Source organism: Oryctolagus cuniculus, chromosome X (assembly GCF_964237555.1).
Source record: "Oryctolagus cuniculus chromosome X, mOryCun1.1, whole genome shotgun sequence".
NCBI classification, from domain to species: domain Eukaryota; kingdom Metazoa; phylum Chordata; class Mammalia; order Lagomorpha; family Leporidae; genus Oryctolagus; species Oryctolagus cuniculus.
In genome coordinates, this window is record NC_091453.1 from 10,535,034 (window position 1) to 10,550,437 (window position 15,404).

The 15,404-nt window shown below is 52.9% G+C and overlaps 1 protein-coding gene across 2 annotated transcripts in view; it reads left to right on the plus strand.

Moving 5' to 3' along the window:
• Positions 1 to 14,800, plus strand: part of LOC100345369 (transcription factor SPT20 homolog) — a 90,823-nt gene extending 76,023 nt beyond the window's left edge. Inside the window, exons 2-4 of one of the 2 annotated variants that reach the window (XM_070067214.1) lie at positions 3,159 to 4,552; positions 4,766 to 5,893; positions 6,311 to 14,800. In XM_070067214.1, the coding sequence (XP_069923315.1) occupies positions 4,786 to 5,893; positions 6,311 to 7,827 (2,625 nt within the window). In that variant the 5' untranslated portion in view covers positions 3,159 to 4,552; positions 4,766 to 4,785 and the 3' untranslated portion in view covers positions 7,828 to 14,800. Of the gene's footprint in view, positions 1 to 3,158; positions 5,894 to 6,310 lie in introns of both variants that reach the window. The other variant, XM_070067215.1, reaches the window with a different exon arrangement.
• Positions 14,801 to 15,404: the final 604 nt, after the last annotated feature.

Below are 15,404 nucleotides of genomic sequence, written 5' to 3' on the forward strand. Positions count from 1 at the left end.
AAGGTAAAAGGATTAAGATAGCCAAAACTGCTTTGCAAAGAACAAAGTCAGAGGCCATCACTACCTGATTTCTAAACTTAATAAGGCTAGAGTAATTAAGACACAGTGGTAGGCCGGCGCCGCGGCTCACTAGGCTAATCCTCTGCCTTGCGGCGCCGGCACACCGGGTTCTAGTCCCAGTTGGGACGCCGGATTCTGTCCCGGTTGCCCCTCTTCCAGGCCAGCTCTCTGCTGTGGCCCGGGAGTGCAGTGGAGGATGGCCCAAGTGCTTGGGCCCTGCACCCCATGGGAGACCAGGAGAAGCACCTGGCTCCTGCCATCGGATCAGCGTGGTGCGCCGGCCGCAGTGCACCGGCCGCAGCAGCCATTGGAGGGTGAACCAACGGCAAAGGAAGACCTTTCTCTCTGTCTCTCTCACTGTCCACTCTGCCTGTCAAAAAAAAAAAAAAGATTAAAAAAAAAGACACAGTGGTATTGGTACAAAGATAGACAAATATATCAATGGAACAGAACTGAGAGGTCAAGAATAGAGCTTCTCATATACAGTCAATAGATTATTTACAAAAGTACAAAGGCAATTCAATAGAGAAAGGATTATCTTTGTCACAAATGTTGCTGGAAGACTCAGACATCCATATGCAACAAATTAACTTTGATTCATACTTCACATCTTAAATCAAAATGAACTCAAGGGGGGCAGTGTCAGGTGCAGCAGCTAAGATACCACTTGAGACATCCACTCCCATATTGGAGTGCCTGGGTTTGAATCCTGGCTCTGCTCCCTATTCCACCTGCCTATTAGTGTGCACCTGAAAGGCAACAGGTGATGGCCCAAGCACTTAGGTCCCTGCCACACACAGCTTCAGCCTGGCCCAGGTCTGGCTGTTGTGGGTATTTCTAGAGTAAACCAGAAGATCAAAGATCTTTAATTTTTCTCTCTTTCCCACTCTCAAATAAAAAAATACCTCAAAATGAACAATAATCCTAAATGTAAAGGTTAAAACTATAAAACTCCTAAAAGAAAACATGGGAAAATCTCTTTGTAACCTTGGGTTAGGCAAAGATTTCTTAGATCTGATACCAAAAACACAACCCAGAAATAAAAAGTGATAAAATGGACTTCATCAAAATTAAGAAATTCTGCTCTTCAAAAGATGCTATTAAGAACATGAAAAGATAAGCTATGGATTGGGAAAAAATATTTATAAAGCATGTATCTCTGAAAGGAGTCATACCCAGTTCATTTAGGAAGGCTCAGATCTCAATAATAAGCAAACAAGCCATTAAAAAATAGGCAAAATACTTGAATGGACATGTCACCAAACATAGGAGGGTATTTCAAAAAGTTCATGGAAAAAGGAATTAAAATATAATGTGTATTTTCCAAAAAATGTTTTGAAGTACCTTTATATATGGATGGAGAATAAGCTATTAAAAAGATAGCAGCAGTAGCTGTAAGAGAAGTGCAAATTATAACCACAATAAGACAGACACCTACTGGAATTGCTTAAAACAAAACTAACCTGCCAATACCAAGTGCTTACAAGCACATGGAGGACCTAGAACTCTCAACATGCTTGTTGCTGAAAATGTAAAATAGTACAGCCACTTTAGAAAATAGGTTGGCAGTTTCTTATAAAGCTAAACATATACTCACCATGTGACCCAGTATTGCCCCTCCTGGATAGTTGTCCAAGTGATATGAAAACTTTATGAATATTTCCAGCAACTTTGTTCCTAACTGCCTAAAACCAGAAACAATACAAATGTCCTTCAAATGGTTAATGGGGAAACAAACTGGTTTGTCAATTCAATGAAATCCTCTTCATCAAGGAAAAGAAACAAACTACTAATACATGAAACATGGCTCAATCTTAAAGGTAGGTATATGAAAGAAGCCAATCACAAAGGCTACATGCTTTATGATTCCATTTATGTGACTTCCCTAAATGCCCTTCTAGAAAAGGCAAATCTAGAAGAGAATATCAAACAGTTCATGGGAAATGCATATTGTGGGGAAAAAAGGCGTGGATTTCAAGAAATGTTTGCACCAAAATAAACACATTGTAATTTCATTTTTTGCCAAATTTTTAAAAGTCATCCTTGGATATGCACAGAAAATAGATAAACTGTAGCTAATGACTCTGGGTGGGGGGGGGGAGTATTCCAAAGTGGCAGGATGGAATGTTATGCATGATGGGGGTTTTATAACTTCATTGCAGTGGTGTTTGTACAACTCATAGAAGTATACACTGAAAAGGATGAATTTTACTCTGTGCACGATATACTTAATTTTCTTTCTTTCTTTTTTTTTTTTACAGGCAGGGTGGACAGTGAGAGAGAGACAGAGAGAAAGGTCTTTCTTTGCCGTTGGTTCACCCTCCAATGGCCGCTGCACTGATCCGATGACAGGAGCCAGGTACTTCTCCTGGTCTCCCATGGGGTGCAGGGCCCAAGCACTTGGGCCATCCTCCACTGCACTCCCTGGCCACAGCAGAGAGCTGGCCGGGAAGAGGGGCAACCGGGACAGAATCCGGCGTCCCGACTGGGACTAGAACCCGGTGTGCCGGCGCCGCAAGGCGGAGGATTAGCCTAGTGAGCCGCGGCGCCGGCCCTATACTTAATTTTCAAAAGTTCATTATCTCAGGAAGCTGTCATTTAGTGCTGAGAGGACTTTACTTAAACTGCATTATTCAAGAACATAATATATTGTCACTAACTATAGTGAATTTCCTTTAAAGTAGATCTCTATGTTGTACACAATAAACTTAGACAATGTTGTTACTGATGTAAATTTTTAAAAATCGTTTTTAAATTTATTTTAAAGGAGAGTTTCATAGAAGCAGAGGCAGAGAGAGAGGTCTTTCATCTTCTGGTTCACTCCCCAATTGGCCACAACGGCTTGAGCTAAGGGGATCCGAAGCCAGGAACCAAGAGCTTCTTCCAGGGCGGCTTCGGATGGGCACAGCTGCAGCTGTTGTAGCTGGTTGGGGAGTGAACCAGCAGATGCAAGACCTCTCTCTCTCTCTCTCTCTCTCTCTGCCACTCCGTCTCTGTGTAGCTCTTTCAAATAAATAAATAAATCTTTAAAAAAACAACTCTAAAATATGGACTTTTTAATTGTTTTAACTTTTCCTTTTTTTTTTTTTTTTTAAAAGATGTATATATTTGTAAGTCAGAATTACACAGGAAGGAAGAGAGAGACTCAGTCCGCTGGTTCGTTCACCACCCGAATAGCCACAACGGACAGGGCTGGGCCAGACTGAAGCTAGGAACCTGGAGCTCCTTCCAGGTCTCCAACGCGGGTGCAGGGGCCCGAGCACGTGGGCGCGCCCCCAGTGCATCCCAGGCCATAGCAGCGAGCTGGTTCGGAAGAGGACCAGGAGCCACCGGACCCGGCATCCAGGAGCCACCGGACCCGGCATCAACGTGGGATGCCTCTGCTACCAGCAGCGGCTTTACCTGCTACGCCACAGCGCCGGCCCCGCTACAGATTACTTTAATAGTCGTCTGTAAGGCAGAAATTGTAACACTTGTCCTGACTCTTGGCTATAAATGTGGTCTCATCACCGTGCCTGAGCCCGAGGAGATGTTTTTAAGCACGTGTCCAAAAAGACTGGCGTACTTCGGGGCCGCAGTCACCGGGGAAGGCCATCCCGTCCACGATCTGAGAGTCAAGCGCCCGGTTCCCCACCCACCAGCAGCACGGTAGCTCCACCTCCGGGGAGCCCCTGCACACTTACTGCCACCAGCCGGGACGCGCGTGCTGACCCCCGTCAGAGGCAAATCGCACTTGCAGAAGAGCGTCACGTCTCTCCTATCCCGAGCTGCAACCCGGCGACAGACTACGATGCACCACTCGAGGTTTGAAAATCTATGAAGGGCACGGGGCAGTCGAGGCGAGGGGCTATGCGGGAGACGCCCCGCGAGGCGTCCAGCTCTCCGGGCACCTCCGGCGGGAGGCAGGGCGGCGGGACTCGGAGAAGCATGGCAGTGCTTGGGCCGTGCCGATTCAGGGGCGCTGAGCTGCCGCCAGATGCCGGGGCAGCCCGCCCCGACGACAAGGGCGTCCCCAGACAGAACGACTCGGAGAAGCATGGCAATGCTTGGGCCGTGCCGATTCAGGGGCGCTGAGCGCCGCCAGATGCCGGGGCAGCCCGCCCCGACGACAAGGGCGTCCCCAGACAGAACGGCTCTGCACAAAGTCCCAGCGAGAGAGAGGGAAGCGTCCCACACGTCCTCGGCAGCGTGCTCTCACAAAACGGGCACACAGCAGACCGCGCCCCGACCCACAGTCTCGTCGGTGAGCGGTGCCAGTCAGACCCAGAAGAGCCGGGGAAGCTGCTGCAGCCCACCCGCCAGCCACGGCCGCGCCCTAGCGGAAGTGTGCGTGCCCGAGCGGAAGTTCAGCTGGCGAGCCCGGGCCACCAAGGCCACGACGGCGGGCGGCCAACGCCCAGGAGCCACGTGCGCGTGCGCACAAACGGGCTTGGCAGCGCCGAGGGCTCCCACCCGCGGGCGTCCACGTGAGCCCAGACGGCGGCCACCACAGGTACAGGCTTCAGAGAGGCCCGAGATTGTCTTGTCGGGCGGTGCTCCTCGGGGGTGGGGTCTCGGCGCCCATTCCGAATGGAGGCCGTCGGCCCGTGCCGCGTCGCCTCCTGAGGGGAGACCTCACAGGACGACACACACACACACACACACGCACACGCACACGACGTTGCGCCCGCCTCTCCAGCGCCACGTGCCTTTTCTCTTCCTTCAGGGCCTTCGTCTCTTAGCACCATGCAGCACGCCCTAGAGCACGCCTTAGATTCCGCCGAGGCGGTCATCCAGAGAGCCCAGCGGAGACCGCCCAAGAGGAGAAGGTCAGCCAGCGGGGACAGATGTCTGCATCAAAAGCTTTATGACCTTTACGTGAAGGAGTGCGAGCGAGAGCCCGAGTTCGCGGAGCTGAGAAGCAGTGTCCACCTGCTAGACAAGCTCGTCCGGAAGGAGTCCTTGTCACGCTTAGTGGTCAGCCTGTACCCCGGAAGTGAGGGCTACTCTCTGATGCTCAGGGACGCCGAGACATGCTCCCCAGAAAGCATCCGGCTGCCTTACGACCAGCGGGAGTTCCTGGAGTACCTGGATGCCGAAGAGCTGCCTCCCGTTCTGGTCGACAGCCTGGAGAGAGCGCGGGCTGACGTCTTTCACCGTGGCTGCGTCGTGGCGGAGATCCGCGACTACAGGCAGTGCGGCGAGCCGGGGCCTCCCGGTTTCCGCAGTAAGCACATTCTGCTCCGCCCCACCATGCAGACTTTACTCTGTGACGTGCAGTCCATGACCAGCGGCCGCGAGGAGTGGACCCAGGAAGACAAGCTCGCCCTGGAGAGCCAGCTGATCCTAGCGACCGCAGAACCCCTGTGTCTGGACCCCTCCGTGGCGGTGGCCTGCGCTGCCAACCGCCTGCTGTACAACAGGCAGAAGATGAACACCAACCCCATGAGGCGGTACTTCCGGAGGTATTCTGTGTCCTCGCTGGCTCAGCAGCAGCAGCTGGCCCCCCGTCCTCGCGCCCCTGAGCCCAGCGCCTCGCCTGGGTCCGGAGCCCGGAAGGCCGGGGCAGCAGCTGCCCATTCCCCCGACCTGCTTCCTCCGCAAGCAGAAGGTGACCTGGACGCGTGGAAACAGGCACCCGGCGACTTGGCTGTGCCTTCGGACGTGGACGTGCAGAAATGCGCTAGGGGGGAAGGGTCCTCCAGCACCGCGGCCTCCCCACGCACCATCTGGCCAGCTCCGGAGGAAGATGACTGGGGGCTCGCAGGGGAAGCCGGCCACGGGTCCTGGGACACGAAGCTGAGCGGCATGCAGTCGCTTAAGGATCCCGTGTTCTGCGACACAGCCCCACAGTGTAAGGAGCCCCGCGCGGAGACGGGTTGCGTCCTCCCCTCCTCCGCGCAGAGCCGCGTGCCCAGGGTGTCCGGCATGGGTGTAAGGTGGATGCCCCGGGGAGGGGGGGGTCGGTCAGCAGCGGGCCCCGGGCCGCAGGAGAGCCTCCTGTGCAGGCCGGCGGCCCGTTGCCCCAGTGGCTCGGCGGCTGTCTCCTCAGCCTGTTCTGGGAAGCCACTAGAAGAGGGCGTGGCTGGCTGTGCGGGGCGGGGCCCCACGCGGGGACAGGGAGAGAAACGTGGGGCTGGCCGGGCCTGTCCTCCCGCCAGCCAGCTCGGGAGAGCGAGGCTCCGGCTGGCTGCAGGGGTGCTGCCCGAGGGGCAGGCAGCCTGCTCATGTCAGCTCCCCTGCTCCTTTCCCGCACCCGCCCCGCCTCCAGCGCTTCCTCTGGCTCCCGCTTCTCCCCCTGCTCCCCCGGCTTTCCCGGATCCTCTCCCTGAGCCCCCTCTGGATCTGTCCCTTTCTATTGTTCCAGCTCCTGCGCCCACTCCTGCTCCTCCTCCTGAACTGGCGCCCACTCCTGCTGTGGATGCAGCTTCTCCTGCTACGCCTGTGCCTGCTCCTGCTCCTGCTCCTCTTCCTGCTCCTGCTCCTGCTCCTGCTCCTCAGCCTGCTGCTACCCCTGCCCCTGCCCACGCCCCTCTTCCTGCCCCTGCTCCCACCCCTGCCCCAGGTCCTCCTCCTGCCCCTGCCCCTGGCCCTGCCCCGGGTCCTCCTCCTGCCCCTGCCCCTGGTCCTGCCCCTGCCCCTGGTTATCCTCCTGCCCCTGCCCTTGCCCTTGCCCCTGCCCCTCCTCCTCCTACCCCTGCCCCGGGTCCTCCTCCTGCCATTGCCCTTGCCCCTGCCCCTGCTCCTCCTCCTCCTGCTCCTGCCCTTGCCCCTGCCCCTCCTCCTCCTGCCCCTGCCCCGGGTCCTCCTCCTGCCCTTGGCCTTGCCCCTGCCCCTGCTCTTCCTCCTCCTGCCCTTGCCCCTGCCCCTGGTCCTCCTCCTGTCTCTGCCCCTGCCCCTGCCTATCCCACTTTTGCTTCTACTCCCACTGCTGTGCAGGGCAGAGTTCGCAGGAAGTTGTCTGCAGTTCCCTGTGGACCAGTCAGCACGCTTCTTCCTGCCGGCCCCACCCCAGCCAAGTCATCGCAGAGACCCCCAGCCACCCAGGTCCTGGCCAGGTCCCGTGGCAGGAACGTCATGAACGTGGGGGCCGTGGCCCCCGGAGTGCCGGCAGTGGTGAGTGACTCAGTGCCTGCTCCGGGCCGTGTCAGTGCTGCCCCGGCCGGCACAGCCATCAGTGGCCTGACACCCTCCGCAGGGCAGCTGCCGAGCGCCCTGCCTGAGGCCACAGAGCCCCGGCCACAGGCCCAGGTGAGCCTTCAGCTGGTTTTAAACAGCCCTGTAACTGTGCTGCAGCTGCAGCTGCCGCGTGGCTCATTCATTCTGAACTTGCAGCAGCAGCCACAGAGGCCACAGGGGCCGCAGCCACAGCCGCCGCCGCCCCGGCTCTGTCAGGTGGCTCTCCAACAGCTTCAGCCACCCAGGGCTGCTCAGCCCCCACAGCCCGTGCCCCAGGGCTCTGGCCCAGGCGCAGGCCAGCAGGAATGGGCTCTGGAGGCTCAGCAAGGCCTTCTCATCAGGATCGGCCAAGCCAGAGGTGATGTGCCGCCCCAGACAACCGTGGCGGGTCAGCGTGGCCCCGCCCAGGGAGGAGCTGGGCAGAGCCTCCCCCAGCAGCAGTCCCGGCTCCCGTCCACCTTGCAGCCGCCAGGGTTGCAACTGAGGCAGCAGCGCAGGCCCGCGGCACCAGCCGCAGCCCGGGCAGCTCAGCCCTGTCCGCAGCTGAGGAGCACAAACCAGCGCAAAGGGAAAGCCCGGAGGAACAGCACAGCGCCCCCGCCTTCCTGAGTCCTGCGTGGCCGGCTCTCTTGTAAACACACAGCAGCCCTGCCTAGAGGCGCTCTGAGGCGCCACTTCACTCTCTCACCTGTGGCTGCTGTGTCGGTATTTTACAGTTTCAGGTCCAAGCTTGCCGTCCACCCAAGCTCCGTCCCTGGGTTTTCTATCGAACCAGGGAAGGGCTTAGGAAACTACGGAGCTTTTGCTCACGTTGTTCCCTTTTGTTACTGTAGTTATCCTCATTACTAGCTTCGTCCAGACAGCCCCGAGCTTCCAGTGTCTTTGCAGCGATAAAATTGCAATACCAAGGTTTAAGTGGCTGTTTTAGCAAGATGAGCTTTTCACAGAGTTCTTGATTGTCATAAGAAACCAAGTGTGCCACGCAGGCATTTTTAGGTTGCGGTTCAGTAGCATTTAGTCTGTTCCCATGGCCATGTGACAGAGCCCTAGGATTTGCATCTTGCAGAATGGAAACTTTGCACCCATCTGACCCCGACCGCCCAGTCCCCCTCCCCCAGCCATCCCCTGCTTCCTGCCCTGAGGTTGACCAGGCCGGGGAGCTCGGGATAGGGGTGTCCTATGCTAGTCGGCGTTTTAGGACTGGCTTACTGCAGCCAGCATGGTGTTCCAGGCTTCCGCCGTGCTGTGCCAGGTCACAGGCAGCCAGTGCTATTACAGACACACAGAATGGACGGAAGAGCCCTGTGAACCCTGAGGACGTCTTTCAGAGGATTGCAGTCGGTACTGATTTAGTCTAGCAGTGTTGTGCATAGTGGATGAAGTGTCATGTGTAGAAGTCTAAAATAGAGCTCGAGTCCACCGGACAGGTTCCGCCCCGCGCGGTGGGATGGGTGGCAGATTTGCCTGTGTGACAGTCCCAGGCCTCTCCAGGGTCCACTGCGCTCAGTGCCCCACAGAGCCCAGCTCTCCTCCTCCAGGCCACAGCCGTGGCCTGGAGAAGGCACCCGTGCCATGTCTCTGCTTCTGCCTCCCTGGAAGACCATTTCTGTTTTCAGAGCACCAGGTTATGTGCATACAGTTACAGGTAACCAGTTAGAAATTTGTTCTGGTGGTTTAGCTCTCACGTGCCTTTGGCCTCGTTTGGATTCTTGGGTGTGACCGCCCCCTCCCCTCCCCTCCCCTCCCCTTGTTTATTCATCATCAATTGTCCAGCAGGCCCTGCCCCCTCAGATCGCTTTCCCCTCTTTTCTTGGTTCATGGGGACGCAAAAGAACCCTGAACTTTTCTGCCCTCTTTCTCCCTCTTTTTTAGAAACTTGAGGTATGCGCCTCACAAGCATTTTAAAGTACCTTTCCCTGGCATCCAGCAGTTCCCAGGGCTGTGCCGCCACCACCTCTGTCTAGTGCCACACATTTTGAGCATCTCACAGGACATCCCGTACCTGTTAAGCCCTGTTCATCACCGTCCCCTTGCCCCCAGCCACTGGCAGCCAGCACTGTGCTTTCTGCCTCTAGGACTTATTTCCTGTGTCTGACCTGTTTTACTTGCCATACTATGTGGAGGTGCATTGCCACGGTCAAACGTGTCACTGTACTGCAGTCGTTTTTATGGCTTAGAACTGTTCCATTGTTTGTATTTCACACCATCTCTTTCTCGGTTCATCCATCATTGAACACTTGGGTTGCTTCTGCCTTTTGGCTGACATTGATAGTACTGGTACCAACATTTCTGTACCTCTGTTAGTTCTAATGACGCTTATAGTTTGTTCTCTTATACCTTGAAAGGGCAACCCTACGCACATAAAATTTGTTATTCTAAGTACACGTTTATGGTTTATTTGCATTTTGCCCTACCAAAAAAAGGAAATTTGGCCTGGCTGTTCAGAAGGAGATCAGTGAAGAGACGGGTAACTGGTGATTCTGGTTGGATTAACCTGCCTACCCTAATGTGCCACTTAAAATGCTGTTCAAGAAAGTTTCAGGCCACTTCAAGCAACCCCGTCAGATCTGCGTCTGACACTGAGCCCCTTCGAGCATTTTGCATACAGTTGGGAACAGGGCTTGAGCAAGTGAGCCTGTGTGGTGTCCTGCTGCATTGAAGAGTCGTGCTCAGCCTTCTGAGCCAAAGAGAGCTGGACCTAGAATGTAGCCAGATTTGTTTACTGCCTGCCATTGCTCTCTGCCCTTTCAAGTACTACAGAGAGTCACCAGCTGAACTTGTGCTTGAGTGATGGGGCCTTCCCTTACCCAAACAGGAAAATAAATTCAGCTTTGCTTCGGACTTCTCTCTGGCCATGCTTGTTTATTTCCTTCTAATGATCCCTGTCTGTCTGGTACTTTGATGCAAGGTTCCTTTTGTGGATAATAGCTGGCTACATTTTGTAAATAAACCTTTGATTTATTTTCGTGTCAGGGAAACCTGGATGCTCCTCCAGAGCAAATCTGTCCTCTTATCAAACATTAATTTTCTGCAGGCCGAGTCTTCAGGGCTCATTTGCAGGACATGGTAGTGAGGCGTTTGAGTGAAAACAGATGGCCCCACGATGTTTTGATGGTTGCTAGAAAAGGTGGTCCTGCCAATGAACATCTGAGAAAGTCCAGGGTGGCCCAGTGCGGTAGGACATGTCTGGCAGAATGGGGGCTTTGTCACAGGGAGGAGGTAGGGGACAGGATTATATTCCTTGAGCATCCTTGTAAGTGATGGGAGAGTCTAGCTATAGGGCAGCACTGTCCCATAGAACTATAATGTGAGCTCCCATATGGAATTGTAAACTTCCTAGTAGTCACCTTTGGAAAAGTAAAAAGAAGTAGGAGAAACCAGTTTTAATAATGAAAGTTACTTTATTCATCTAAAATATTTCTATGTTAACAGTGTTTTAAAATTATTAATGAAGTAGTTTACATGTTTTTTTTTTTCTGTTTTCAAACTCCAGACACTATCTCCAGTTAGAGGCTAAATTTTAATCAGAAACACTTAATGTGTATTTTATTTTTTATAAAATTTACAGTGGAAAATGCAGGCTTAGCTTTCAAACATACTTAGAAGTTTTCCAATAATTGAGTCATATAATGAAAAGTAAATGAAAATTTTAAGTCAGTTCGTCATTCTCACTGGCTAAACTTCAAGTGCTTAATAGCCACGTATAGGGGCCAGTGCTATGGTGTGGTGGGCTAAGCCTCTGCCTGTGGTTGCTGGCATCCCATAAGGGCGTTGGTTCTAGTCCTGGCTGCTCCACTTCTGATCTGGTTCTCTGCTATGGCCTAGGAAAGCAGTGAAAGATGGCCCAAGTGCTTGGGCCCCTGCACTGGCATGGGAGACCTGGAAGAAGCTCCTGGTTCCTGGCTTGGGCCTGGCCCATCTGCGGCTGTTGTGGCCATCTGGGGAGTGAACCAGTGGATGGAAGGCCTTTATCTCTGTCTCTCCATCTCTCTGTAACTCTACCTTTCAAAAAAACAAAATCTTTAAAAGAAAAAGTTCTAAAAGTTTTTTAAAAAAATAGCCACATGTGGCTCCTGGCTGTCTAGGTCTGGAGGAAGTGAGGCAAAACAGATAAAAGAGAGCCTCATGTCTGAACTGGGTTCCAGCTCTTGAGATCTGGGAGCTTTATCAGGGCACACAGTGCAGTGAAAGTGATGGTGGTGATTCCAAGTGCTTGTCTGGCATTTCCTGAATTCCTTGTGGCTGTGGTCATCTGGGCTGGAACCTGCAGATAGAAATCAAGGGGCCTCAACCATGAGGCAAGGAGGGTGGTAGAGATGCATATTCAAGGATCAGCCTTTTGCCAGGCTCGGCACAGCCATGGGCAAAATGTCTATGAGGAAGACACGAACCATCCTACCTGTACCCCAAGCAACTTGGAAGCTGAGAGAATGGGAGCAAGGAGATCGCCACCTTCTCTTTCACTCTTTGCTCCTCCTCCTGCTCATCTTCTGGAATTTTAGTTCCTCAGGCACAGATGAAACCAGATCAGCCCTGAGCTGAAAACTGCAGGAGCTGGACAATGGGTATATGGAGGCTTATTATAATATTCTGTCTACTCTGGTATATAATTGAAGTAGGCTATATTACATACGTATCCCTTTGAACAGTCAAGTTTCTGATGTTCTTAAAGCCCCTGTAACACTTTTCCCCACCACCACCTCCATCTTGTACCTGAAGTCCTGCCGGGCCTCAGCCCTCCACCTGTCCTCTGGCTTCCCTGTCTTACTGCCATAGCCCTTAGCCGCAGGCAGCAAAGGGTGTAGGAGTTAATTGTTAAATTCAGTTCAACAAGTTCCTCATTAGGGACAAATTACCTGAGTTTGAAATCTGCTAATTTTCCAATCAGAGTGAGTGTTTGCACTTGTGATTTGGAAATAATTACCATATGGTAAAAGCAAAACCTATGTGGGGATTAAAGTAAAGGCGAGGGAGGACAGGAACTGATTTTGGCATCTTCCCTGGAAACCCAGGTTAGCATATGCAGGATTAGCTGAAGTGCTTCTCTTTGGGGGTGGGGAAGCTCACCTGTAGCCCTGTTTTGCAAAGGATGTTTACTTCATGTGCTAATACCCCTGAAATGTGGCCTTGGCCTTTGGCCTTCCCAGGCCAGAACTGGGTGGGGGAGAGAAGGGCCTTTTGAATTTAGCTATTTCATCTAAAATACACCTGTACTTTTGTTTAAATCTGAAGCTTCCGTATGAGTTACAAAAATAAAAACATGACTTGGAGGGCAGAGATGATGAGACTTAATGCTATTTGGGTAATCTCACAACAAATGTATTAGGGAAAGTTCTTCTGAAAGCATGTGAAGAATTAGTGAGAGCTGCAGAATACTGTTGTGATCTTAAGTGTAGAAATCTGGGTCATTCACTTTCCCTGTGTTGTCCCGAGTACATCACCAGGTCTAAAGCTTTGGAAACCCATAGTAAAAAATAGTCAGGTATTCATGTAATTTACAAGCCATGGCAGAAAAACTCCTGAGACATCGCTTTTGAAATTTGTAGCCAGGAAAAGCTTGGTCTGCCCGTGAGAAGGCAGTATCCTTCCTCCTTTCTGGTAACTTGAATTGCGCAAGTTTCCCTTTGCACCTCACCTGCCAGGAAACTCAAAACCAAATGTGAAGCTCAAATCAGTGAGTGACATTCATGGTTAGCATTTCAGCATTGCTTTTGGTCCTTATTTTTATGTCTCTAGTTTTAAAATTTAGTTATTTTCATCATAATTTGAGAGAGAGAGAGAGATCTGTCTTCTACCTGTTGCTTCACTCCCCAAATACCTGCCACAGCCAGAGCTGGGCCAACATGAAACCAGAAGCCTGGAACTCAATCCTGGTTTCCCATGTGGGTGGCAAGGGCCCAAGTCCTTGAGTCATTGCCAGTCTCCTCTCAGGATGTGCATCAGCAGGAACCTGGATGAGAAGCTGAGCAACTGGATCCAGGCACTGTGATACGGCATGTGGGCATCCAAAGCAGCTGCTTCACCACTCACTGCACCAAATGTGCGCCCCCTAAAAATGTGTTGTTTGTCATAGATGACGTCAAGTTTTTCATGAAGGAAAACTGAGAACAAGAGCCTCCCTTACACACACATAAAGAGCAGCTTCTGTTAATTGAGGTGCATTGCCTCTCATCTTTGCAACAATCCAGTTGTAATGCTCACGAGGGATTATTAGCCTTACTTGCAAAGGAAGAAACTGAGGCTGATAGGACTTCCTGAGGCAGTCAAGCTAGTAACTGGCGCACTTAACAGTCGGGCTCCCTTCTGTCTGCTTCTGAAGTCCATGCCTTATGTCTGCGCATGCGTACCAGGTGGGCGGGTGAGTTTGTTTAGTGGTGGATGGTGTATGTGAAAGCATTTGACTTTTTCCAATCATTGGTTCCAACTATGTGGCGCCAAGTCCCTTTCCCCATCCTCTAATGACACCTTGGGCATGTCTCAGATTCCTGAGCTCTCTTGCTTAGTGAAGTTGACAGTCCCAATTACAATTTCACCATTGTCACCTCTGGGCCGGAGAGGGGAGAAGGGAAACAGATCTTGCTGTGTAAATGGTTCTTTTCCAGGTCTGATGCTGTGATCTGAGTGGGGGTCTCCCTCAGGGGGCTGTTCTGATTTTCTGAGGCAACAGTGTTCATATTCCCCCGGGTCCGTCCCTCCTCCCCCCCGGGGCCTCCCGCAGAGTGGCTCTCAGCCTGGCGATCCTCCATCTGGAGCCCTGGGAACTGCTGAAGCCTTTTCCCGCCTTCTACGGGCTATGCGGACCTGTGATCAAGGTGCAAGTCCTGCTCTGGGTTTCTTTGCAGGCGCACCGGCTCTCAGTACCTTTGGAGTCTCCTCCGTTCAGCTATTTCTGGACCACACGGGGGCACCAGACTCCAGGTTCAGACACAACACACATCCACACCCTCAGAGATTATTTGCCAGACTTGTTCTAGAATTCTCTCCCTGAGAGTTCCAAAGGTTCCCGTGGGACCTCGCGGGCCCATGCAGCTCACCAAGAGCCCAGGCGGGCAACTGGATGCCAACTTCTCCTTCTCGGCCCTCCCCACTCTCCTTGGGCGACTCCTTCATGGCTCTCCCTTAGGCAGGTCTTGGCTGGGGGGAGCAGGAAAGCCCCGCGCTCTTGCACTCTCCCCTGCCCTTGCCCTAGCCACACTTAGCTCCTCTCGCTCCCCTGCGAGCCCAGAAAGCAGCAGGGGTGAGGGAAAGTCAGAGTCCAAATAGGGCCATTTTTTGCGCTCTCTGTATTCTGAGGAGGCCACGGCCGCCGGCTGCTGCTGTTTGCGGCCTTTGTTTTGGATGTGGCAGCGAGCACCCGATGGGTTTTGTACCCAGCGTTAGCAACCCCGCTACAAGAGAGAACGTCCTTGCTCGTGCACGCGCATGCGCAATGTTTCCCAGTCACCTACCAAACTTCCTATTTAGGATCTCTTAATTTTGACCTCCCAGAATTACCGTCGGAAAAGAGAAGGAGGAGAGAGGAGGCCCAGAGCCGGTGGGTCAGTTTTTCGAACGACTGTTTCAAGTGAGTTGGATCCATTCCAGAGAGTGCCTTGGGAGACTGGAGTGAGTCCGCGCGGGGGTGGGGTGGGGGGAGCGAGGGTGAGGGGTGGGTGCGCACACGGAGAGGTGGTGGGGGGCAGCTGGAGAAGCGGCTCAAGGCCAAGGGGGCAGTCTCTGACTTGGGGAAGCGACCTTCACTCAGGAGCCCGTAAAGTGTGAGGCAAACAAATCCCTCAATGGCCCGCCCCTTTCCAAGCAGGAGTACTTCCGGGTCTGGGAGGCGGCAGTACAGGAATGGAAGTGAGAGGGGAGAAGGTGGTCGTAGTAAGGGTTGTTTGGAGCTGTGCGTCTTCTTCATGCTCTTTGCAAAACCAGTTATTTTGAAATTACTGTTTGGCGGTGCTTGGAGAATGGGACGTTAGAAGTTGAGCCTTGGAGGCCTTTTTATAGGCACTGGCAAATGCTACGGGCCTGGGTAAAACCATGGCTCTGGCTGCCCCTGGTCCGTGTGGAAGGGTAGCATTGGAGGAGAGGAGGTCGAGGGGCGGGGGACAGGGCCATTAGAAGGATCACCTGTGTGGGTGCTCAGTCTTACCTGCATTCTGTTGGAGAGAATGACAATGCGTCAGGCCCTAGAACCTCCA